The sequence below is a fragment of the Malaclemys terrapin genome, chromosome 4, assembly GCF_027887155.1.
Source record: "Malaclemys terrapin pileata isolate rMalTer1 chromosome 4, rMalTer1.hap1, whole genome shotgun sequence".
Classification (NCBI taxonomy): Eukaryota; Metazoa; Chordata; order Testudines; family Emydidae; genus Malaclemys; species Malaclemys terrapin.
In genome coordinates, this window is record NC_071508.1 from 105,115,534 (window position 1) to 105,143,269 (window position 27,736).

General features: G+C 42.8%; 1 protein-coding gene across 1 annotated transcript in view; it reads left to right on the forward strand.

Annotated features, from left to right (window-relative positions):
- The window catches only part of AKAP6 (A-kinase anchoring protein 6), a 303,477-nt gene that overhangs the window by 47,676 nt on the left and 228,065 nt on the right, over window positions 1-27,736 (forward strand). Inside the window, exons 3-4 of the mRNA XM_054028181.1 lie at window positions 15,167-15,418; window positions 20,016-21,818. Of these exons, the coding sequence (XP_053884156.1) occupies window positions 15,167-15,418; window positions 20,016-21,818 (2,055 nt within the window). The remainder of the gene's footprint in view (window positions 1-15,166; window positions 15,419-20,015; window positions 21,819-27,736) is intronic.

The following is a 27,736-nucleotide window of genomic DNA, read 5'->3' on the forward strand; positions in this document are numbered from 1 at the left end:
ACTAAACTATGTACATAATAGTTTTTTGCCTTTTGTTTCATAATAAATTTTATTTATATAACCCTTTTGCTGATTTTTAAAGTGTTACATAAACAGGACAGGTGAAATATTATCACGGAAAGCAACCATAAACACATGAAAAGACCTAGGTTTACAATTTATGATTAAAACTCTACTATCTACACAATATACATAGACATAAAATGTAAAAACTTAAATATCTTAGAAAGAGTAGCCAATCAGTTGTTTTAATTGTCATATTTGAATTCAGCACATCAAAATACATAATAAATAGCACATTTTATCTCTGAAGCAGACGACGTCTCAAAAATTGTAGACCAGTGTAATTACACGCAATAGAATCACACTCAGACATCACTAAACTTCCCACTGTACAAGTGTCAGCTCTGCAATAATAGATAGTTGAGACATGTAGATCAGAGATGTCCCAAGTCATCTTAGTCCACCACTGAGATGTGGAAGTCTAATTTTGGGCGCAGTAGAATCTTTTTTTTAAATTACTCCATTTTAGCTTATCATTATCTATGAACCCATAGAGTAAATAAACCATTATATACTTTTAATCTACACTGGGATTTCCTTTTGTCAGGAGCTCTTTGGCACATTTATCCTTTTGTTCTTTCTTGGACACAAAGTTCCCTTCATGAACCTCAGCAGGACTGCTTGGAACAGCTGAAACTTTTGACTGACTAGTTTACAGCCTTCCCCAGGGCATCTGAATTAGATGACTATTTCTGGGGAAGCACAGGTAGATGGAGGATGTAGTCACTGTAGTTTTCAGTTGAAGCTTAAAGTAGCTTAATTTTAGAGCATTTAAACATGAGTTTATAAGGCCAAACTATAAAGTGATTTCCTTTAATCCCCATCACTTCTGCGAAGAGGCTTGCAGTGTTGCCATATTTCAAAATCATGGCTTAGATAAAGGTACTTTATATCTGAGTTATGTAGAGTTAGAAAATTAATATAAAAAGTCAGTGCAAAGCTCTTATTGTCTAAATGTTTTCTGATTGTCGCCTAAAAACTAATATCATTAGTCATTACAAAAACACTGGTCACAGTGGCTTTCAGTTTTGCAATCTCAGACTGCCATAACTGGGACATGGGCAATCTGACTGAGTGGTTAGAGCGGGGGTTGGGAGTCAGGGCCGTTAGATGCCAGAAGGTCAGAGTCTGAGGCAGGCCAGAAGGCAAACCAGGTGTCAGGAGACATGGAGGGTCAAGTTCCCAGGAGACCAGTAGCAAACGGTTGGAGCAGATATTGTGGGGGAAGCAGTCCTAAGCAGGGTAAACCCAGCTGCATGGACAGCTTCCTGTTCCTGTGCTGCGTTTCTGTAGGAGCTGTGAACCAATCAGGGCTCCAGGTATTCCACAAGTCAGTTCCCAGGGCTGTGATTCTCAGTCAGAGTTCAGTTAGCAGGTCACTGGGTGACAGATTGAAACTTATTAGATCCAAAGAGCTCTGTGCAGTACCGGGCTTACAATGAGGCCGGGCCCACACTCAGAAGGAGCCCTGGCACCTGGACCGTGGCCCCGTCCCCCAGCTCTGCCTGCGCTCCGCCTCAAGGCCCTGCCTACTGCTCGCTCCTCTCCCCCTCTCCCCCAGTCTTGCTGCTGTCTGCCCCCTCCCCTCTGTGCAAGTAGCAGGCGGGGCCTCAGGGGAAAGAGGCCAAGTGGGGGTGGATGGAGCGTGGGTGGAGAAGGGACAATGGAGCCACAGTCTGGGTGCTAGAGCCCACAAAAGCCCTGTGGATCTTGGTTCAAGACCCACAGGCTCTGATATAACTCCCTCCCAAAGGGGTGCCCTCAGGGCAACGTGGCTGACTTTTCAGGGTGATATTTATGGAACCCTTGCACAAGTGTAGGGGCATGTATATTTCCCACAAGTTCCCAGGTGCACTTCTCAAGGCCGTATCCCTAAGAGTCAACAAGATACCATAGCCCACCACACTTACATTTAGAATCCAGGATTTTGTGAATCACATATTCCTCGTGGCCCTGTACCAGTAGAGGAGATGGCTGAGTCCTGTGAAGAAAAAGGTTTTCTGTGTAGCGTTTCAAAATTGATACATGAAACACTGGGTGAATCTTCAGAGACTAAGATAGTTGTAGTTCAAAGGTGACTGGATTAACCTGCTGCAGGATCTTAAAAGGGCCAAGGAATTGAAAGTCCAGTTTGTGATTAGGTCTGTTTGTGTGGAGATATGGTCTGGCTCTCCACAAAGTTTGTCCCACTGAGTAGGTTGGGCCTTGCTGTTGATGCTGGCTTGCATGCCATTTATAGTCTGCTCTTGGATTTTCCAGGTGTCCTGTCATTTCTTCTTGGGCCCAGTGAATCAACTCTTTCACATCTGAGGCTGCTGGGTTGGGAGAGGACACAAGTAATTGTAGGTGGAATTGGGGTTTGTTCCCATTGTTGATTTAAAAAGGGAGTGGGGGGCGGGCTTTGACCTGTAGACACATTGTCTGTGTTGTTGTAGGCAAATTCTGCATAAGGCAGAAATGAAGACCAATCATCCTGGTAGTGATTGAAGTACCGTCACAGATACTGCTCAAGAATTTGATTGGCTGTTTTTCTTTGGCCATTGGACTACGGATGGTAAGCAGAGAAGAGACATGTGGACTCCCAGCCGGCGAGAACAACTTGCAGATAAATCCTTGGGCCAGGTCCTCCTGGAGGTACTCTTGGTTCTGACAAGGATATTATTGCTCCTGGCTGCCGCTCTATGGGGCAGTCATAGTCCTGGTGTGGAGGGAGAATTTCCACATTCTTATTTTCAAAAACATCAATTGCTATTTGCTATTTTTGAAGGAAGTTCAGATGCTGCGTCAGTGGAAGGTTCTGCCTGGATAGCTGATACCATCTGAACCTCTTGAAGTACAGATGCGATCCCCAACAGTGCTGTCTACGAAACTCTGGTGGAAAACAGACTTCCTGTGCTTGCCACCAAATGAGCGGATTGTCAGTTGTGCCTGAGTCAATGAGGGTTGGTAGGATGAGATTTTTCAGGGATGCCCCAGGTATGTGGAAATGGATTGGCACCTGCAAGTGGGGAGCCCTTGGGTGGGGCTCCAGCTGTGTTCCAGTCAAGACTGAAATGTGGGGGAGCTTTCCCTAGAGATCATATCGGGCATGTAGAAATGGAGCAACCTGACTCACTGCAGCAGAAACAGAGATGGTATTGGCATCATCCTTCCTTTTCTATGGGGGGGGTGAACCCTTTACTGCCCACATCCACCTACATTGGCTCTGCAGGAGGCACTGGTGAAAGGGTCACAGTACCTGGATTGGAGAGTTGCAAGACCCCCATTTTTTCTTCTTTGTTCCCATAGCCATTTATCTAAATGGACAGCAAGATCCATGAGGATATCCAGACTCATGGGCATCTCTCCCTGGCTAACTTGTCTTTAATATCTTCTTGCAGGCCCCACTGAAACCATTACATTTGTGCTGCCTTGTTCCAGTCTGTGTCATACGTAAGGTGGCAGAATGTGCAGCATAGGAGGCAACAGTTCTCTGCCCCTGATGGTCCTTCTTTAGGACAGCCTCCGCTTTTTGAGCTGAGTGCAGATCATCAAAGAGTACTGACATGCCTTGGAGAAAGACAGTACTGGGCTGTCACACTCCAAGAAGGGGAAGCCCAGTCTAAGGCTTCCCAGGACAGCAGGCTGATGACCAGGCTTAACTTTGCACAATCAGTAATATTGAACTGAGGGCGCCTCATGAACAGGAGGCGACACTGGTTTATAAACCCCCGGAATTTCTGGCAATTACCATCAAATGGTTCTGGCAGCTGTATCAGGGAACAGGGCTGCCTGAACCATGCCTGGAGTCTGGCATTTTTGGCATGCAACTCTGACTTGGTCCTGGAATAGCTGGTTCTCCAGGCTGGATGACATGGGCCTGCAGGGGTCAGTTGTCCCCTGAAGGCAGGTGGCCAACTCAAGTGTGTCTGGCGCTTCTGAAGGGTTAGCCAGGTCCATTTTGCTGGTCCCGGGACCACTTCTGTGGCCTATGCGGTCCATGCAAATTGTCATGACTGGGACATGGGCGGTCTGACCTAGCAGTTAGAGCAGGGGTTGGGAGTCAGGCCGGGTCCAATACCAGGAGGCCAGAGGGCAAACTGGATGTCAGGAGGCAATCAGGGTCAGGTTGCCAGAAGATCAGCAGCATGATTAGATATTGCTGGAGAAGCAGCTCTAAGCGAGTTAACCCAGTTCTGCCTGGATAGGCACCAGCTACAGACAGCTTCCTGTTCCTGCGCTGCGTTTCAATAGGAGCTGTGAACCAATCAGGACCCCCAGTATTCTACCAATCAGCTCCCAGGACTCATTTGTCAGAGTTCAGGTCCTAATTCTGATGACCGTTAGCCAGTTAGTGAGTGGCAGTTCCCCGAGGCCTGTGGACATTGGTTCAAGACCTGGTGTCCCTAACAGAAAATGATGATAATCTGTTCCCCTTTCCAGAGGCACCAACTTTCTACTGTGCTGGCAGGTTATAATTGGACCCTGTTTAGGTTTGTTTTTTTAATCTGCAAGAAGCAGCAGAAATTAGAGAGAAGAAGAAGTTAGATAAACAAACCCTACCACAGATCTGAGATTAAAAATGGAAATAGAGGGGAATATGGAAGACTAAACAGATCTTTTTAAAATGTCTCTTTTCCTGTCAATCCACTCATCAGAAACACTCTCAGCTATGCTCTTAAGTATGCTGAAGTGCAAGAGAGATTTGGAATCATTATTATTCATATGGCACAATAAATAGACAATGTCGTTTACATGACACACGACAGAGGTCCCTGCCATAAGAACTAAATTCACATTGATTTGAAACGTGTGTGTATGTTGACGACTAATGCAACATTCTGCTGTTTAACTAGGCTTATTTATTTTTTCTTTGTTACTTGAAACCTCATATTTCAAAGCTGAAGCTGCCTCTCCCAGAAATCTCTCTCATTCCATCAGACTGGAACTCTTCCACTTGGGGCAGCTGACCACCAGTTAAAACCCTATTGGATTCTACTGAATTTAGTAGTAAAGCGTGTCTTCCTGAAGAGTCTCTGCCAGACTGGAAAAGCATCAGCATAACTACATGTACAGCTCTACTTGTATAAGCAATGGTGAGAGACATATTACACCAGTAATGTTGCTTCTGAAGAGTCCTTATAGTTATTCCACAGACTAGGTCAACCTTGTCACCTATCCCCTGAGCATACTTTTAAAATTCTTCAGATTAAATCTGATTGGGGGGGGGGGAGGGAAGAGAGGTGTCTGCCTATTGGTAGCCAGACACAGCAGTAGACCTAATCCATTGCTGCAGAGTTCCCCATATAATAGCTGGGAGTACCTCTGTGTGTGTCCTGCATGTCAAGGTAGTTAGGACTTGAATCGGGACCCTCATGGACAATTGACAACTCTACATGCTGACACCAAAAGGAGCCTTGTTCTGGCCAAACCAGTAGCAGATGTACTAAACTTTTCTTAGATGCAAGTCATATTTTATATCTCTTATAGGTTTGTCATGTTTTTCAGGGTTGTTCCATTTGCTCACTCACAAAATTTCTTTCTTTCAATGTATTGAAGGCTTGAATGTATAGAGAATGCTGTTTGCTACTATTATCAAATGTTTGGAGTGCAGTGAGCAAGGAAAAGTTAGGCAGGGTTACACAAATTAAAAGGTATTTGTAGTGATTCAGGAAGTACTTGCATTTTTACAGGAAGAGTAAAGTGTTGTGTGAAGGCATCTATAAAATATTTTAAGACTGTTTGAACTGGTCCTTGCTCTTGCATTTCAGTGTGGTAGATAAATAATGTATGATGACTTTAAAGTCACATCATCATTATCAGTTCTCATTTTCCAAGTGATCACACTAAATTAGTAGTGCAAGACAATAAAATTGCTATCAGAGTCCAAGGATGAATGCAAGTCTTGAAATATACTTGTCTTGTTTATTTGGTACTTGTAACATGGCTGTATGCAAAACATTCCAATATTGCCTGTTTTGAATGATTTTCAGACAAGCAGAATGCTAGGAAGATGGATGTTCTTGACCCAGACATATTGTGACAGATTGCTGACACCATGACAAGGTGTTAAAAGCAGGCACACAATTTCCATGGTTCTCATCTTGCCCTTTTCCAAAAACTTAAGTTCAGTGTATTTGTGCCATACAGTGGTATATAAAGCAAATTTTTGGAAAGCATTGAACATTTGTTTTCTCTTTTTCTATACAGCTTGTAATATTTTGTATACAAGTACCATTTTCAAATATTTAGAAAACTATAGCATTTAAATGAATGTGGGTACATGTTGAGGTACACAAAGTAAAATTACTTAACACGTTTCATTGTTAATTCCTGGGCATGTGTTGTGTCCTGAAACCTTCAATGAGAGAAATGTCTGAACATTTTTGGGCCTGGCTGCATATGGGGCATTCTGAAGCCAAACATTCCATCTTGTTGAAATTCAAATGATCTTCTTTGCCATCTTTTCAGCTTTGAAACAATGAGTTTTCAAGTGATAAATATAAACCCATTTAAATAGCAGAATGCCACATTAGACATCAATAAACTGCTCAAATGTAGTCCATTTAAAAAAAAATAAAAACAAAAAAAAAAAAACCCCAAAACCACGGAGTTTCAGATCAATGTGAATTTTGTTCTTATGGCAGGGACTATTGTGTTTGGCTTCATAATACTGTATTTCTTTAAGCTCTGTGCAGCAGCAAGTTTGCATAAGATAAAAGGAATTATCTGTTCTTGCCAGCCTCCCAGCACAACTAACCTTCTAATTAGGGTGACCAGACAGCAAATGTGAAATACCAGGACAGGGGCTGGGGGGTAATAGGAGCCTATATAAGAAAAAGACCCAAAAATCGAAACTGTCCCTATAAAATCTGGACATCTGGTCACCCTACTTCTAACATATCTGACAATTTCTACTGAAGTAATTCATCCAAAATCAAGGCAGTTTATAAAGAGAGGTACACTTTTCTACAGGGAAAACACACATCTGTCAAATAAATAGCCTTGCCAGCTTCTATGAAAGTTTTTGAGAATCCTAGCAATAATCAAAATTATTAATACAATAGTCAAATTCATAGTATGTATACTGGAAGGGTCAAACTTTGCAATGATGTAAACGGTGGTCTCAGAGTTACGTGTTGGCTGTAAGTTTGTCGCGCAAGTGTGATAAAGTAGCATAATGTGCAGATGTAGCTGTCATTGTTGTGCAAAAAAGTGTAATTTACACACAAAGTGTGTAGCACAGACATAGTGGGCAGAGGTCATTTTTTGGCCCAATCTTCCTCCCAGATAAGTTATTGTCAAAGTTCTCAGTATTTTCAATGAAAGACCCATATTCTTACAACCTCCTGGTGGTTGCTTTCCTGCCACACCTACACTTGCACACCTCAAACTGTAAATTGCACTCATTTTCCATGGCCTCTACGTGCGACATTGGTACAAGTTACAATACTTTACCAATTACCCTCATTTTCTGACTAACTTGTGCCTGATGTGTAATTTGCATTTCAATTTACGTCACAGCAGAATTTGGCCCAGAGACTTCCATGGGAGTTACACTTGCTTAATCAAGCTCTGTACTTTGCTCTGTGTGATTATTTCCTTTGGCTACAATTACTGTGTCTATTAAAAGAAAAACATATCATCCAATGAGTAATCTTTTCTCAGTTTTAGCATTTTTCAAGGACTTTACCAAACATAATCCACACTACAAGAAAAAGATTATCTTCAATATAATACAATAGAGTATGCACATGCTCACTTGAGACAGGAAGAGATGGTAAACAGTTTTTCTTAAGGATACAAAATATATCTTGGAGGAACAGTCCCATACAAATAGCTATTAAGCCCATTGAAGAAACACTTTTTTGTATTATACTCTGGACACACATGACTCTGTAGTATAGGGAGTGAGTTTCACCCCTACTTTCCAAGTAACATAAAAAAAATCTATTTCTTTGACAGATATGCATTTTTTTTCTAAATGGAATTTGATGTGCAAGTTGGAATCTCTATCATCTAAGGAATTTAAAATATTTGTATAAGTAAAGATCAGATTGTTAGTTTCTTAAATCATGAATTTGTTTTGCATGTAAGCTAAGCTAGTCATGCTAAATGAAGAATATCTGATTTCTCTCACTGAGGTTTTACTGTAAGATCAAAGCACATAAAACCACACTTCAGTTGCTTCTGTCACTGTTGTTAACGCTAGAACCTTTAATCTTTCACTAGATATCACATGCATCTTAACAACCCCATGTCTGACTGTAGGCAGAAGAATGCTACAGTGAAAAAATGTTTGTTTAAAACTTCTTATCAAACCCTAGATTCTAATAAACCTGAAGGTTTGTTTGTGCACAATTTCTCTGTTGGCAGCAGTGTTTGCATTGCAAGCTATTTTAGTTAACATGGAGGGCTGTGGCCTAGCTGATAGATGGTAACAACTGTGAATTACAAGGTCAACTGTCTGCAAGACTGAGTGAAGTGGGCAGCTGGCAGTCTAATGGATACAACCCTTGTACCCTGAGAAATACCATTGAAAATGATTCTATGGTATAGTTTGTGAATTGAAAATAAAAGCCTTACCTTAACACTGACTTATGAATACATCAATAACTTTTAATTGGATAAAGTCCTTTTTAAAATTGTGCATTGAGAAATCAGAGTTATAACAGCTCTTGATATGAAATTGTGTTTGTGTTTGGTTCTGTGTTTTCATTTGGAGGTTGTGTATCATTGCAATCTATATGGAAATGTGGAAATTGTGGGGTAGAAGTCAGCAGACAAATCAAAAGTATTGTTATAAAAGAATATACATTTTAATCTAATCTACCTATCAATTTTTAGTGTGCCATTCACTGTGGCCATTAGATACTCTCTCCTGTTCCCAAAGAACATTAGTAATAACATACATAACACCATGCTCTGTATTTGTCTAACTCTTAATATTTTGGGCTAGATTGTGGCCTAGTATAATGTGGCTACACAAGTGGGTAGGAAGAGTAAGAATGCTTGTGAGGCCACATTAGATGCACCAAATTTTGGCTTTGGGCAGAGAGCAAGAGCAGCGGCTCTGTGCCTTACATCTCCACATACACAAGAAGGGGTGAAGCTATGGCTCTGTCCCCAACATGCTAGCCAGTGGAGCTGTCTGGATGCAAAGTAGTATGTGTTTGAGGAGCATATTGTGCTGTGTAAAGGGTCCCCCCCTCCCCCCCCCGATATTCACCACTGTCACATACACACTACAACATGGGAGCACTACTGTTGTTGTGGCTCAGAGAGGTGTCCTCTCAACCATAATAGTTATATACAAATAAGTTGTCTGAGACATGGAGAAATTGTAATGGTTTAAATATTTGAAGTCCTGTTGTTGCTGTGACTTCTAAAAAGTTCCTTTTTTATAGCAGTTTACTTGCAATAGTCAGAATTTCCTCTTAACCTTCATGTCTCCCCGGCAGAATTTGTAAATTGTATCTGAAAATTTAGTAAGCAGAATTCTTATTCTTGTGGATCCATACAGTATCCATTCACTGTGCAAATGGGGGGAGGGATAGCTCAGTGGTTTGAGCATTGGCCTGCTAAACCCAGGGTTGTGAGTTCAATCCTTGAGGGGGCCACTTAGGGATCTGGGGCAAAATCAGTACTTGGTCCTGCTAGTGAAGGCAGGGGGCTGGACTCGATGACCTTTCAAGGTCCCTTCCAGTTCTAGGAGATGGGATATCTCCATTGCCCTGGCTGGGATGATTTAGCTGGGAATTGGTCCTGCTTTGAGCAGGGGGTTGGACTAGATGACCTCTTGAGGTCCCTTTCAACTCTGATATTCTATGATTCTATGATTCTAAGTGCCACTAGAACTTGAATAATCTTTGTAAATTCTCATCTTATCTCCTGTTGCCTTAGCAGGGCAAGACAACAGACCTTGATTGTCTCCTGAAAATGAAGGACCTGTTCACATTCTTAATGTATAATTTATTGGTGACATTTCAGTGTCTTCTTGAATTTGCATAAGGCACTGCAGAAGGTGCTTAATACAATTCTTGAGTTTCCTCAAATTACTGCTGCATCTAGATATCGGCTGTTGTAAAGAAATTGTTGCCACTACTTGGATCATTTTGGAATTGCTACTATTCTAGACACTACTTTTTAACCTGAACACTCTGCTATTAAGTATTTCATTATAGTAAAATTGTCACACAGGCTTTTGGATCCCTGTTCCTTTGTCATATTTACAATGACAATGAGCAATCAGGATAGATGATGCTCCAGATTCTCTCTCTCTCTCTCTCTCTCCTTGAAACAGGTGTTTGTTGGTACACCGGGGGAAGGAAGTAGACAGAGTTAGTTATCTCGTTCGTACGTGTATCATTTGGCTGTGGCCAGGGCCGGATTAACTTTTTGTGGGCCCGGCACCAAACATATTTGTGTGCCCCCCAGGGAATGATTGTAAAAGGGGCCGGGGGCAAAAGCACAGTGGGGCGGGAGCTAGGGTTGGTCCCTGGAACAAAGGAGGGGCCAGGGATAAACTGCAAGTGCAGCAGGGATGGGGAGGGGTAAACAGGATTTCCCCCTCCCCGCCCCTGCCCAAGTAGAGTGGGTACTTACCTTCTCTCTGGTTCTAGCCCATTCTCTTTGTCTCTCTCTCTGCACTGAGCTGCCCCTCCTCCAGTGTGGCAAAGTGGGAATGTTCTTAATGTTTTCTCTGAATACTGTGTGGGTGCCTCAGTTTCCCCTATGCATTTCTTAAGTATCTAGGTGGTGGGATAAGGCTGTGTGATTGTTGCAGAGCCCTAGAGGGCAGGTGTGATGCTAGTCTGCACAGAGAATGGCTGATACACTGTCTCCTGGCAACTGATGGCCTGGGCCCCTCCCCTGCAAGGTGACAACTGAAGGTGTTGGAGAACAAAGAGATCAGGTGCCTCCTGGCCTGGGAAAAGAGACAAAGGACAGAGGAGGGGCTGGCGGGGGTTGCAGTTTGGAGCTGGCTGGGGAAACAGAGGGAGGCCCAGCACTGGTGTCTGGGCTCCCTGCCGGACCTGATTGAGGGGTCCTGTTTTCCATACCTACAAGCTCTGCTTTGACTGTGTTCCTGTCATCTAATAAACCTTCTGTTTTTCTGGCTGGCTGAGAGTCATGGTGAATCGCAGGAAGTGGGGGATGCAGGACCCTGACTCCCCCACACTCCGTGACATCCAGCAGCAGCAGGACAGGTTCTCTTCCAGCCCTCTGGGGTGGGTGTTGGGAGTGGGAGGAGTGGAGGCTAATGTGGTTACTCCTATAACGGGACTTTTAGTTTCCAGTCAGCACTGCTAACCAGACACCCAGGTCCCGTTTTCTACTGGAGTTTCCAGTCTAAAACTGGATACCTGGCAACAGGGGTGCCAGAAAAGCCTGAGGAGGGGAGAAGGGGCAAGCAATCATTTTTAAAAGTGAGAGGGCTAAGCTGGGGCCCCCACGAGAATATAGTATTGCAACTTTTTTTATGGAAGGGGCCCTGAAATTGCTTTGCCCCAGACCCCCTGAATCCTCTGGGCAGCCCTGCTTAGACCAGCCCTTATTAGGGTTTAACTGAGAAACTTGCACCCCTTAATTTAAGGTACAATTGGAAACCAGTTTAGTTAAACTGGTGCAAAGATTGTGTGGACACTCATTTTGGTTTAAAAGTAGCTTACTTTGGTTTAGCATAAATCAGTTCCTAATTGACCTGAACTTAACCAAACAAGCATGATATATAATGGAATAAAAGTATCTATACAAGATTTTGCATAAGTTTAACCAGGGTGCTGGAACAATTTGTATAGTGGGGGTGCTGAGAGCCATTGGACCAAACTGTAAACCCTGTATATAATGGAAACCACTTCAAGCCAGAGGGTGTGGCAGCACCGCTAGTTCCAGCACCGATGAGTTTAACTACATCAATTTAAACCACACCTTAAGTTAAAACCAATATGCCCTATCTGCATGAGAAAGTTCAGAGTATATACCTTCAAACTTGCACCAATTTAATGAAATTGGTTTGAAAACATACCTTGAGTTAAAGTGATGCAAATGTATATGTAGACAAGACCTAAAACAGAAGGTTTGGATTAGCCTATTAATTCACTGGGAGTCTTGGTTTTGGATCAGCCTTTAAGTTTTTAGTGATTTTTGGCCTGGCAGTGGTACAGTAGCAAGGGCATTTGTTTTGCCAAACTGGAAATTTTCAACCCAGTTTTCAGAGATTCTGAGCACTTGCAACTCCCAGTATAGTCGATCAATCTATTTGTTTTGTACTGTTGTGAATATGGTTGCCAGATGATAGAACAATATAGCTGAGTACAAAGTAGAACAGATATTATCCCCACCCCAAGGCAGCCGAGAAACCATGCTCCTTGAAACTCCAGGAGGCCTTATGCTAATCTCTGGCCTTTCTGTGGGTGTTTCCCATAGGAGGTTTTATTTAGGCCCAAGCCAGCTATTACAATAACATAGTCCAAGTTGCTGTTGGCAGTATTCTAACCTTAATTGTTTCTCAAGTGCTAATACTGAGCTATTGATTGCTACTTAAAGCAATTTTTAATACAGTTCAAGGAAATTTGGTTTCATTTATTAATATTAAGTTACTAAAAATTGTTTTAAATAGTGCCCACAGTATTTCCCTGTGCACCAAACACCATTGTGAAGTTAGCTTTACTTTAAATTATAAACATCAGATCTAAACTGATACAGAAGATTTTACATACTGTCAATGCAGAAAAGCTTTGCTTTGCCTCTTACATCACTATGCTTCTATTAAAACAAAAATATTAATGAAGACCAAAATAAATACCAGGTTTCCAGACAACTGTTTTGATTAGTTGCAAGTCTGACATGTTTCTTAATCTAATTTGCTTAGAACACACAGTTGAATGAAAGACAGACGGTGGAATGGATTTTAAGCAGCAGACTAACTTAATTAATACTGGGTAAGGGCAGTATATACCCACCATCTCACATACCAGGTGTTTAACTGGGTCCAGTGCAGGGTTACAGGACTCCCATTATTTGGGATACACCCTTCTGCCTACCCCTCAAGACTCCAGCTCACTACCGAGTCCTCTAACCTTACACTCATGCACGTGGGTGTGGGTGGTATCAAGAGGGACCCTTAGTCTATGAAGATTTCAGGTCTCCCCTTACAGGTACAAGATCCACAAACTAAAATCCCAGGTCTCATTTACCTTTGGGAGCTAGTTCTTTTAGCCTTTATCTGCATAAGATACTGACCCCTGGGCGTCTCAGCAATCACCTCCACCCACACAACCTGGTATCTATTTCCTCCCCCATCCAATCCTTAAGGTCCCTTAGCCAAGTGTCAGCCTCCGCATCCAGCAAGTACACTCCATCCCTAAAAAGCTCCAGTAAATTTTACCAGATATCACTGTGTGTGATTACCAAACCGCCTGCATCTGAAAACACTGGCAGTCTCCTGGGTCGCATACTTTTGGCCCTATCCATGTGGGCTGGTTTGACAGCTCCCCACCACTTTCACCTTGCAAGCATTTCAGACCAAACCAATCCAGTGTTTGATTGTGATTGCTTAATTTTATCCACATCCCTCTGAATCCTAACTCTGAAATTTGAATTTATCTTGACCGGATTTAAAGGCATGGTGTTAGAACAGGGGTGGACAAACTATGGCCCAGGGGCCACATCCAGCCCTTCAGACGTTTTAATCTGGTGCTCAAGCTCTCGCCAGGGAGTGGAGTCTGGGGCTTGCCCCGCTCTGGTGCTCCAGCCGGGGAGCAGTGTCAAGGGCTTGGCCCGCTCCATGTGGCTCCTGCAAGCGACAGCTCCCCACCTCCAGCTCCTACGTGTAGGGGCAGCCAGGGGGCTTTGCACGCTGCCTCTGCTCCAAGCACCACCCCCGCAGCTCCCATTGGCCAGGGGCGGCACCTGCAGATGGGACAGCGCGCAGAGCTGCCTGGCCATGCCTCCATGTAGGAGCCAGAGGGGGGACATGCTGCTGCTTCCGGGAGCTGCTTGAGGTAAGCGCCACCCGGAGGCTGCCCCCCTGCCCCAGCCCTGATCCCCCTCCAGCCCTCCGAACCCCTCGGTCCCAGCCTGAAGCACCCTCCTGCATCCCAACCTCTCATGCCCAGTCCCACCCCAGAGCCCACACCCCCAGCCGGAGCCCTTACCCCCTCCCACATCCCAACCCCCAATTTCGTGAGCATTCATGGTCCATCATACAATTTCCATACCTAGATGTGGACCTCAGGCCAAAAAGTTTGCCCACCCCTGTGTTAGAAGCTAATTAACCTGTTCTAAAAGTCTAGACAAGGCAATGCATACTCGTAACTCCTGTTAGTGAAGGAGTTCAACATTGCTTATGTTAAAAGTACTCACTGATTTGTCTACATTAGCCTTTTTGCTTGCCACATTCTGACAATACACTTTTAAATCCTAGTCCAGATAAACTCTAAATGGGTCTTTCACAATGAATGTGCCATTAATCTGTAGTTTAGAGTCAGTGAAATCCATTGTGCTGTATAATTTACTGGAAGTTGTTCCAGTAAGCAAAAGGGTAAATCTTTAATTGGACATCACAGGATGTCTTCTACCCACATTAATATACCTGATCAGCTTGCTGATGACTTAACCCTTTCTTTGCTACATAAAACACTGTATATATCTAGATTCTTACTGATTTAAAATGGCAATTCTGTTTATACCTATTTGTTGGGAATGGCACAAATCAAATTCTTTACATTCTGACTTTTTTTTTTTAAATCAAGAATAGAGATCAGTTGGGTCAATCTTAATACTTTCATTGTAATCGCTATGGTCTAGGATGACATCTTCATAGTGCTGTTTTTCTATCTATGATTCATATGATCTTGTTGTGCCATCCTTACTTATTGTATGCTATCTCTGTACTCAGTGAACACTCCTGCCAAATAGGACAGCTGCTTGTTCAGTTGTTGTAGCATTGCTATAAATAAAAAATAAATAGAGAACCCTGTATGTATTAATTACTTTATTCTCCCTATCTAAAATCGCATTTTCTGCATTAGCCAAAAAGTAGAGATGATCCTTAAAGTAGAGATGATCCTTATAGAGCCTATACCTGTAGCTAAAGATATATTTTTCTTTTCTCTTACAGGATATATGTGAAGATATATCTGATCATGTTGAACAAATTCATGCTCTGTTAGAGACAGAGTTTTCCCTGAAGCTTCTGTCTTATTCCGTCAATGTGATAGTCGATATACATACAGTGCAGCTACTCTGGCACCAGCTACGTGTTTCTGTTCTGGTTCTGAGGGAACGCATCCTACAGGGACTACAGGATGCCAATGGAAACTACACCAGGCAGACTGATATTCTGCAAGCGTTTTCTGAGGAGACAAAAGAGGTATGAGAACTAAATGCAGTCATTTACTTTTGGAACATTAATCCCTAGTCATATTAGAGAATTTAAACTCATCTACCCAGCTACTAGTTTAAAAATTGCTAGGGTGGTTTGCACTTCATACAAACAATTGCCAGTGCAGCCAAATATATTGAGGCTAATTGAATAGATATTCTCATCTTAAATTTCTTCAGATGACATCGATTGTGGTTGAACCAAATAAGTGTAGGATCATAGGACCAACTTTTCAAAAACATCCTTTAAAATAGCAGGCAATATTTCCCACGAGCCTAACATTTTCCCCACAGATACACTCAGATTGGTGCATAGGTGCTTTCGACCCCAAACATCTGATCTAGTCACCCTGTAATTTAGAAGTTCGTATCCAAATCAAAACTTTGAGCTCAGGCTCAACTCTAGATCTGTGTGTGAAAAGTTCATTTGCATGTGTAAATCAAAACATGGAATTTGTCTTTGTAGTCACAAACCTTAGGCATGGAAAATTTTTATCCACAGTTTCACGGGCCACGTTAAAGTTTCTTTTTGAAAGTGTAGTCTACAAACTGCCATTTGTGTTAGCAACATCCATGCAGACCAACTCCAATCACACTTTCTTCTAATGCATGTAAAGTTTGTACCAATTTAATAGGCTTATTAATATAGATGCATTTAACTGGATTGCCTTTTGCTCAGTAAGTATGGTTACTAAATTGATTTAAAGAGACCTTGTCAACTCAAATGTTTTTGAAATAGAAATAAGGTGCACAGTTTTAATAGTGAGGGTAATTAACCATGTGAACAACTTAGCAAGGGATGTGACGGACTCTCCATCACTTGAAGCCCTAAAATCAGGATTAGATGTTTTTCTAAAAGATATACTGTAGCTCAAAAAAAAAAAGTTTATGGGCTTTATACAATGAAATTCTATGGCCTGTGTTATGCAGGAGGTCAAACTAGTTGATCATAATGGTCCCTTTTGGACTTATAATGTATTAAATGGATTAATTTAAGATAACACAAGTTTCTGATAGAGTATGAAGATATTTCTTAAAAATTGAAAAGTTTCTCTACTCTGTGGCTGATGTATATAAAAGTCTTTGAAACAGAGGAGGGGGTTCCTGAAATCAATACCATCAAACATGTCCAGGGCCACCTTCTTCCTCCCGCTATTCCTGCCTGTACACATACCTGCTGCTACTTCAGATTCAGTTTCAGCTTTTGAACACTTTCTTGCAAGTTCTAAGGAAAGGCATGCCCATGAGCACATTCAGAGGAGTGAATGGGAGTGAAGCCATGATGCTCGAGTGTGGTAAGGGTTTCTGTAACTAGGATCTCAAGGCCTAAGGAAGGATTTAATTCAGGCACTGAGAAGCAGGAAGTGCCCCAACTGGATCTGATTACATCTGCTATAGCAACTGCCCCCTCAGAAAGAAAGGGCCTGGCTGAGGGGAAGATTTTCCTCCTTAGAGAAGAGGCTGCAACCTGAGTAGCCAGAAGGGGCCTTTGGGATGCTTTGGACTCTTCCCACCTACCCAAGGAGAGATGATCCAGGACTGTAAATAGAGCCACCAAGGGTTTGGTTGTAGCAGACCAGCTCTGTGATCTTACTACATACATTTAGGCTTCACAAAAGCCACCTATTGTGTTTGCCTAGACTGAGCTTGAGGGAGGCCTGAATGAAACTTTTAAAGGGGCAGTGGCCTCTACCTGGGCAGTGGCCATCCTAGTTGGTACTTCCATAATGAGACAGGAAGTGCAACTAACCATCAACAAAACAGTGACCCTACTATACCTAAAATGCTATCAAATCCATAAGACAAGTAAATAAATAAGATAATAGAGATGAATAAATTATTTCTGTGATTTCTGTCAGTATGATAAGGATTGCATGTAACAATAGTAGGTACTAATTTTACAGAGTGGAATGGGATTTCCAGGTTAATGGTATCCCATTAAGAGATTATTTTTTCTATATTGCTAGATTGTTATTGCTGATTGGTTGTAAAGAAAGGCAAAATGTTTTAAATTGCAGTGATTTGTTGTTTTTTAAAACTAAAAATTAAAATTTGCTTAATAAAATGGATGACTAATGATTAGAGCCCTGTGCGGATAGAAAATTTGTATCCTCATCCGATCCACGATCTGCAAACATGGTCCGCAGATATCCGCATCCCTGGATATCAAGTGGATATCCACATCCACAGATATAAAGCACATATCCGCAGATTTGCAGGGCTCTGCTAATGATAGCATGGAGCCACACAAGCATGATGCCTATTTCCCGCCCTAATAATTTGAGTATGTTTCCAGCAGTTACTTTATACATTTTAAGCTAGTTAATATTGCTCTTTGGCCTCCTCATCATACATATTTTAATGACTTTATACAACATTGTTCATAAATAATGCAGGCACACCTGTTTCATGACTTACCATTCATTGAATTGGCCCTTCACATGACAGGAATGCACACAATAAAAATTTTTAAGAAAAGTCCACAGATTTAGGTTACAGATAAAAATCTTCCAAACCAATTTTCTACAAAAAAACATTTTAACTTAAAGGTTTTTAAGTGTTTATTATTATTTTAGGTTTGTTTGGGTTTTTTCGGCTAACACAAGCGTTATTTGTTGTGGACCTAACAATTTAATGATTGAATTGCTGTGTCCTTATTGATTAAGGGACTCCAAATCTAGTATTGTACAGTATTCAGGGTAGGAGGCAAACCACAAGGCTACTCTTTTGTTGAGACTGCAGCTGTTTTGACTATTAGTGGGGGTCATTTGTTGAAATAGCTTTTACTGTGAGGCGGAGACATGATCTATTTTAAATAGTAGGTTGCACTTTAATGCCAGCACTTGAGCAAATGTTTGCTTTCATGGCTTTTTTAGTTTCTTTTTGTAATTTTACCTAGCTGGAGTGATTTATCATCTTTACTAATCTAAATAGTGGACTTCAATGGAGTTACACCCGATATAGAGTAGGGTAAATAAGAACAGAATTTGGACCTATGATTTTGAGATATTTATTCAAATATTCAAATTTGAATATATATATTGAAATTGGGAGATAGCTGACTCCTGCTTAGATGCTGGAACCCTAAATTAGCTATAAAACAATGTTTAAATAACAAACTGTAAACCAAATGTAATTTTGCTGTGACTGCTAGTATGTCAGGCTGCTTCTAGATCCTAAAATCTTTCCTTTTTCTGCCTGCTCCACTTAAGTCTCAGAACCCTCTTAAATATTTTTTTATACACATTTGTCTGGACGCTTAAAATCTTAGTGCTCCATTAGGATTGTTCCCTCAGCTTCTGAGAATGGGAGGACTGATATTTAGGGGATTGTGATAGAGGGTGTGGAAGGAGGGTATTATAGACACAGCCACAGCATCTGGTCACAGTACTGTCCTCCGCTAACCCTGTGGCTATCCCAGTGGATACGTCAACAGGAGTTAATGCTGCATGAAGCTAGGTGCAGTCAGCAGTGCTACTGTGCAAATGTGGGCAAACTCTGCCAATGGCAAGTTGGCATCTGAAAGATCCATGCTGACAATCAGTAGGAGGCCTGTGGAGTGACTTGGAGGAGCAGCACTCTTCTGTGGATATTTCTGTGTCCATGGGTTTCAGAAATCACAGATTTTACCAGGTTTGGACACAGATGCTTTCCACCCCTTGCCCACTCTGACCCCACAAATCCCCTCCCGTTCAAGGTGACTAGCACTGGGACATTCAATGAGGTCCATTTTGTGGAGTTTTGGGGTTCCTCTTGCATTGGTTTCTCTGTGGATGAGTATGGCAGAGACTTTGATATTTAGTTGCAAACACAATAACAATCATACCCATGCCATGACAATGGTGAGCAGTATCTCTTCAGGATAGTTACAATTTGCAGTACTCTTCAAGGTGATATCATATAGGAGTTAAACATTCCTACGTGCAGATTAACACTTGGCCATTCTGCTGTGCTTTTATTCCCAAATGTTGTAGAACAGTTCACTCAAAATGTACTGTACAAAGCTCTGTGGCAGTTCAGTAACAACTGCTTTTCTAGATTGTAGCTAAGAATACATTGCCACTGGTTGGATTTGTGACCTTTAGTATACTGGATTTAAGAATTCATCTAATGAATAGTTACTAATACACCTCTACCTTGTTATAACACTGTCTCAGGAGCCAAAAAATCTTACCACATTATATTGAACTTGCTTTGATCCACTGGAGAGCGCAGCCCTGCTCTCCCCCCCACCCCCCCCAGAGCACTGCTTTACTGTGTTATATCCGAATTCATGTTATATCGGCAGGGCCAGCTCCAGGGTTTTGGCCGCCCCAAGCAGCCAAAAAAAAGCCGTGATCGCGATCTGCAGCGGCAATTCGGCGGGAGGTCCTTCGCTCCGAACCGGAGTGAGGGACTGTCCACCAAATTGCCGCCGAATAGCTGGACGTGCCGCCCCTCTCTGGAGTGGTCGCCCAAAGCACCTGCTTGACAAGCTGGTGCCTGGAGCCGGCCCTGTATATTGGGTGGAGTTTTATCAAGGTAGCAGTGTAGTACTAAAACTGAAATCCCTTTTTAAAAGGTCTTTATTTTTTATTTTGTTTCAGGACCGTCTTGACTCTTTAACTGAAGTGGATGACTCAGGACAGTTAACTATCAAGTGCTCTCAAAATTACTTATCCCTGGATTGTGGTATTACTGCATTTGAACTGTCTGACTACAGCCCAAGTGAGGATTTGCTTGGTGCCCTGGGTGACATGACCTCCAGTCAAGCTAATGCAAAACCACTTGAATCTTGGAACTACAGTGAGATGGAAAAAGACTTTCCAGAGCTTATCAAAAGTGTAGGATTACTTGCAGTTGCAACTGATTCCATTGTTTCCAAGTGCAATGAAGCCATTAATGTGAAAGAAACCCATTTACCTCTTTCAACAGAAGATAAGGGAGAAAGCAAAGACAGCAACACATCACCTGAGCTTTCACTGTTTTCTCCTTCTGGGAAGTCATCTCTCTGTACAGCATCGTGCTCTGAAGATGGCATCTTATCAGATGACAGAAAACCAGTTTCCAGTTTAGAGAAACACGAATACAATCCATTGCACCATCTTGGTGCAAAAAGCAAACAGCATCCACACTGTGAAAACTCAACTCCCAAAAGGTCAATAAGAGACTGCTTTAACTACAATGAGGATTCTCCCACACAGCCTACATTGCCAAAAAGAGGTCTGTTTTTAAAAGAAGAAGTGATTAAAGATGATATGGAAGCCAGTGATGTAAAAAAATCCACCTCTCTTAGTTTAAAGACTGAAATGAGCAGAAGTACACCCTCATTATTAGATCCACCAGACAGATCCAAGCTTTGCTTGGCTTTACAATCATCTTACAATAACAGTCCATCTGCTGTCAGTCAGTCATATGATTGCTTACATAAAATTGGTGATAGAAGCCTTGAGTACATGATAAACAATCACTTTAAGGAAAGTTCCATAAGTTTAGGTAAGTCTAATTGTTACATTTGGAAAGAAAAGCCAAGGCACAAAAAATCACATGATACTCCTGAGAAGGTGACATCATGCAGGACACCTGTGGGTATATCTAACACAGCTTCAGCAATGCAGGTGTATAAAAAAGGGAGCTCAGCTCTACAAAATGGAATTCCTTCCTGTAACTCTCAGTCCATGGGAGGTACAAAATCAGATTCTGTTTCCACATCAGCTGATACCTGTAATCAGAGAGAACTGAATGGTCAGTCCCAAAGTAAAAATGAACAATCTAGTTCACCAACTCATAGCCAAGAAAGTGCATCTTCAACTGACTCAGGACCTGTTATCTCCTCCTCACCTGTTCTTCCAAGAAATAGGAGCAAGAAGAGTTACCTGTCATCACCAAGTTATGATAATACAAATGGTAAAGTTGTTGAGGCCTGGTATGGTTCCGATGAATATTTAGCACTTCCATCACACCTCAAACAGACTGAAGTATTGGCTTTGAAGTTAGAAAATTTAACAAAACTGCTGCCTCAGAAACCCAGAGGAGAAACCATTCAAAACATTGATGACTGGGAGCTGTCAGAAATAAACTCAGATTCTGAGATGTATCCAACATATCAGATTAAAAAGAAGCACAAAAAATTGGGTAGGGTTTCACCAAGCTCCTCAAGTGACATAGTATCCTCTTTGGGTGATAGCATTGAATCTGGGCCTCTGAGTGACATTCTTTCAGATGAAGAGCTTTGTGTGCCTGCCTCTTGCTTTAAAAAATACATAGAAGACAAGTCAGGAAAACCTGTAGTGACTGAGTCCTCTGAGAAAAATGAGACCTCTGCCTCAAATAAATCAGATTTAATTCACCAATTGATGCAAGATATACAACACCAAGACAATTATGAAACTATATGGGAGAAAATTGAGGTAAGGCAGATGCTATCCTTAATTGTGTTCTCGTGTGTCAGTTCTTCACAAGTGGTATGACCGTATATAAATGAAGGGGCTTTATTTTATTTAGATTGACTCAAAATCAATTGCATACCCTCCCAAAATTGTTGAGTCAACTGGAAACATTTCAGTTGATACAAAATATTTTTTTAAACTTTTTTGATTCACCTAATTTTTTTTAAATTTCAGTTTGAATTGTTCAAGATTCCTCCTCTCTCCCCCACCCCCAGTTTGGCCCCTGAACTGAAAAAATCCATTATTTGCTCAGCTCTAGTAATGAGTCATATTGTGGACGTATCCATCTGGTCACCAATACTAGAAAACACTAATTACCTGAGGTGGTGCTTTCATGTTTGGCATAGAATCATCCTGTCAATACTGTTTTTAACACTTCTAAGATTCAGGTACATTTACATGCTGCTTTTGGATGTAGCGCAAAATAAACTAGACATTAGGAAAGCAAGTTGGATTGTAATTAATTGCATACGCACACATTTCAGTGATGTTTGAATGAAGTGGCACTTAGTGTACTCTGCCAATTTTTAATTCAGTGGCTTTGGTTCAAAGATAGTGGGGGGGGGGGCAGGAAGGGGAGTTCCTGATTTTTGCTATAACCCTTTTAGTAACATGTTCTGTTTTATCCTGTAGTATATTATCTCCCCTGAAGTGATTTTTCTTCCCACCTATGTTGTCCCTGCTCTGCTTAACACAGAGATAACATTATGATTTCCGCTGCTCCAAACAAGTTTTCCCAAGCATCATCACCTTACTGTCCCCAAGCCAATTTTATAGTCACTCTCTAACGCTCAGATCTGAAGGAGATAGGATTTCCTTCCAGACTGCTGGTGGTCTCAGAGTTCAGAGCAGCTGCATTCCCCTGCTGTGGTTCAGCAAGGGCATCCACTGTAGGCTCCCACCTCCTCAGTCATTACCTCACGTTTCCGTGTTCTCTCTCTCTCTCCCTCTCTCTCACCTCCCCTCCCGGGTTTTTCCAGGCTGCACAGTTCCCTGTCTACATTGTGAATTCTCCAGCAAGCCAGACTGCCTAAGCATGCCTGTTTTGCTGAGAGGCTAAAATAGTGTAATTGTCATTAGGTATAAGTTACCACACATCTTTTTGTAAGCAGGCACACGTATTCTTAAAGTGAAAGCATTACAGAGAAAACATACTAACAACAATAGAAGAACCTCCTTGCATGCAAATAAGCTTAGCAGACATCACTCCAGTTCCAACAAGGACTCTGGCAGTTGATCAGTCCTTCAAGCCCCATCAAGCGTTTCTTCCATGGTCACAAGTTCATAACAGCTGCTAGCTCAGAACAAGCACCTCCATCAATCTGTGAGTCCTTCCTTTATACAGCTAGGGGCTCTGGTCTGATCCTCAGCTGATCAGCAGGCAAAAGTCCCCTCCTCGGGGCGAACGGTCAAAAGTCTGAGTTCTTGCAGAACCGGAGGTGTACATTGTTTCAAATAGTCCTTTGAAGCTCATAATGCTTCCCAACTTTTTTACATTAGTTATGTTTCCCCTCCCCCCCCCCCCCCGCGAGACATCCTACAATAATACGTAAAAATCTGCATTTTTAATACAACAAATTCCTAAAATACTTAAACTTAATTCAATGAGATTTGTCCAGGATACTGCAGGAAATTGCCATGGAGGTAACTCATTTTAAGAAAGGAAACAAAGAAGAGAACCTGACAGCTGAGGAAGAAAAGGACCATACAGAAGAAAAAGATGAACCTTGTAAATAGATGGGTTGGATGGAATCTGCAAATAAGGACTTGTCCACAGTACTACTGAAATAATATAGCGATCACTGTGTTTAAACATGGTGATTGCTTCCAAGGTTCTAGTATGGTATCCTTGGACATTGGAGAGGGATAGAAGGATATTATTCAAGTCATGCTAACCAAATCATCCAATATATAATCTTCTGCTTGATTTTGTAGCATGCCTGTCAGGAAAAAAGACAGACCAAACTGTTTAGAGAATACGTGTTAGAAATGTTCTAGCACCAGGGCCGGCTCTGGCTTTTTTGCCACCCCAGGCCGCCTCCCTCCCGCCCCCCCCAGCGCGGCAGGGGAGGGCACCGAGTCCGGCCGCAGGCTGCTCTCCCCGACCGGCCAGAGTCCCGGGGGGAGGGCGGCGAGCCTGCCGCGGCTCCGCTGGCGGCCGGAGCCCCAGGAGGAGAGCAGAGAGCCCGGCCGGGGCTCCGCTCTCCCCGGCAGCCAGAGCGCCGGGAAGAGGCCGGAGAGCCCAGCCGGGGCTCCGCTCTCCCCGGCGGCCGGAGCCGGAGCACCGCGCCGCCCCCCTCCAGGTGCCGCCCCAAGCACAAGCTTGGTGGGCTGGTGCCTGGAGCCGGCCCTGTCTAGCACAGGCTCAATTGTGAGAGAGGGCCAGAGTAAGAGTGGGACTTTAGATAGAGAAAGTCCAGTTCCAAAGTGTATAATCTGCCCAGCCTAAGAAGAGATATGTAAGAAAGAATCATGTTTGTATTTCATCCCAGACGATGTAAACTGATCCATTTGGCTTGAAAAAAACATGTTTTGGGGATTCTGAATAAAAATGAATTTGAGATACACTCTACCCTGATATAACATCACCCGATATAACATGAATTTGGATATAACGCAGTAAAGCAGCGCTCTGGGGGGCGGGACTGCGCGCTCCGGCAGATCAGCGCGTCAGCATGTCTGGCTCCGACATGCTGCTCTGAGCAGCGTGTTAAGGGTGCCAGGCTGGGGCAGAGGGTCTTGGGGGGTGGTCAGGGGACAGGGAGCAGGGGGGATCCACAGCCCGAGGAGGGGAGCTGCAGTCCAGGGGAACGTCACACGCGCTCCAGCCGGCTCCGAGAAGTTGGGGAGGACTGGTCCACGTGGGGATGTTGTGGATCCAGGGCAGGGAGAGGTGCCTGTCATTGACAGAACCATGCAGGTGCCCCTGTCCCGGTGCTGGAGGGTTCGGCACACAGTGGGCCCGGCTGGCAGGCTGTGTCCCACCCACAGCAGAGCCGAGCGGGCTCTCCGGGTCCATAGTGCGCCACACTACCTGCCCGCAGTCAGGGGCTCCGTGCGCCCCGGCAGACAGCTGGCCGCGATGTCCTCACTGGAGATGGGCAGCACGGGGCTCTACGCAGGAGGAGAGATGGGCTGAGTGCAGGCACGCATGGCAGGAGCCGCCTGCCAATGGCTCACCCTCCCCTGGCACCACATGGGCACGGGGCAGGGACTAGGCGCACGCGGGCACCTCGGGTGAGGCTGCCCACCCTGCTCCCCCTCGCAGGCTCAGCCGCTGCGCCGGGCTGGGCACACTTTGTGAACAGGGCAGCGGCCGCCAGGCCAGTTCCCCTGCCCCACCCCCACGGGGCTCACCCCAGCTGATGTGGTCGAGCAGGTGTGAGCACTTCCATGCACCGGCTCCCCGGGTCCTAGCACAAGTCCCGGTGTGGCGCGTGGCTCATCGTGGGAGTCCTGGGGGTGATTAGGGATGTGGGGGTTGGATGGATCAGCGGTTCTGAGGGGTCAGTTGGGGGCAAGAAGTAGGTGAGGGTCAGATGGGGGCGGGGCTATTTGCTGACTATTAATAACGGAGACGCTCGAGGCCAAAGCAAGTTCAATATACCACGGTTTCACCTATAACATGGTAAGATTTTTTGGCTCCCGAGGACCACGTTAAATCAGGGTAGAGGTGTACATTCTCAAATGTTCCACCAAACAGAGTATTTTTAAAGAATTCTAAGATCTTGCCAAATCCTGCAGTTGCCTGAGTTCTCCCATCCATAACTAGCAATTCTGCCCTGCCTCTTCCCTTAACTCTGGAAAAAATCATGCTTTATTTGCAATTATTCACTTTCAGATTTATTTGTATCCATATATTGAGCCAGATTTTGATCTCAGTTACACCAATTTGAACTGCTTTGGTGAGTTCCTCTATTCTGGTATGATTGAGATCAGAATCTGGCCCAGTATATTTAAATGACTGAGCAATGTGAACAACAATTATTGTTCTTAATTGATCTATGTTGCATATGTATGGCTGAATAACAGGGAATAGAAGCCTCCTCCTTTTTGTGAGATTATGAACCATAATAAACAAAAACTACCTCAGATACCACAATATCTATCTCACTCACAATCAAGTTCTTTCTTACAGTTATCTCACCTCACAATTACTAATCTAAACACAAAAGCAGATGTGCACCATTTCATTTTTATGCTCATTAGTCTGCATTTTGTTGCACAGCAAATGTGATTTAACAAAACAAGCCAAAGAACAGGAAGCTCTTTTCAGTGTACGGGTATAAATGTCTTACTGCCACATTTCAACAATAATTCAGTAATTCCTCTGTGAGTGGCATTTTTGTTCTGGAGAGTCAAATCTGAATGTAAAGCTTCATTAAGGACAGCCAAAGACTGGTGGAACCAGTTCTAGTGATGAAGCTTTCCAGCCTAATACTCTTTATTTATGGCTGTTGTAAAATAAAATTATAATGAAGTTAGTCCTTCTTTTTGAAGGAACCGCAGCCTAAAAATGAATAGAAGCAATATTTTAGCCAGTGTGACTAAAAGAAATTCAAGGATATATCATTATAATGGGAGATATTTTGAACTGGTATGAACCTAGCACTGACCTCACAGTAAGGAATTTGTTGAACCTATGTTAAATAATTTATTTGACGCCACCTTCTCTGTCCCAGTCATGCCAAGGCTGTTCAGTCCTTCTAGAAATCTGGAAAACATGTTTCTGCATACGTCCAAATTATTCAGATAAATTTTGCCCTGATACTGACATGGTGTAAATATTTCTTTCCACCCCCACACAACATCTGCTTGATTTGAACTGGCCAAATTACTAGTTAATTGAGCAGCAGAAATATTTTTTAGTTTATTAATAATGAATATTATTAAAAATTTGAAGTACATAGGGAAAACTCTCCTCACATCATCATTTGCTACATGTACATTCTTTATTTTCCTCACCCATATCTCTAGCATCCAAGATAAGGTCAGTTGTTGTACCAAGGTTTGCTGTTAGCCGTGTCCTCTGTGGCATGCTGAACCAAAATTCTGTGGTTGGACCCTTTGATGTCTGCAGCACGGGACCCTTGAATTCTGTGGTGCACTGGAATTTCTGCATCAATTCCAAGTACATTCAGAAATAACTTTTTGAAATCAAATATGAAAAGTAATTGTACAAAATGCTCTATATTCCTTTTATTGTGGCGGTACAAAACTTTTTATTAGTTTTTTTTCCCACAACCTCTACTCAGCAGTAATCAGAATTCTGAGTATTCTGATACTGTCATTCATACTAAATGAGAATGCTGTGAAATGGTCACTAATTTTCTATGATTTTGGGGGGGGGTGACGGCTGCTGCTAAGGTCACTTGTATTGTTTTGGACAAGAGATAAATTGTGATGGTTAGATATTGCAGACAATATAGTCATACTGGATACCAGCTTGGATGGAATGAAAAGACGGTCTGTGAGCATGAAAGCAGAAATGGCCAAAGTGGGACTTGGTATCAGTATGCAGAAGACCAAAATCATGGAGTTATAAGAAAGTGCTGTCTACGCTGGCAGATGAGTGATTGATGAAGAAAAGTATGAAAGAGTTCATAACTTCGTCTATCGTGAAAGTACAATATCTGCTAATGGCCGGTTCACTAAGGAAGTGAAGACAAGAATCAGCAAAGCTAGTCGGTCACTTTCCTGTTTGTCAAACATGTGGAAGAGTAAGAAGATGCACCTACCTCCAATATGCAGGCTACTGAATGGTTATGATTTATGCAGCTAGCTGTTAGGAATCATGGGACATTCCAGAAAAATACAGTGCTGTGACAATCATCAGACTCTCTTAAAAATATGTATTAAAAATACATTGCTACTAACTT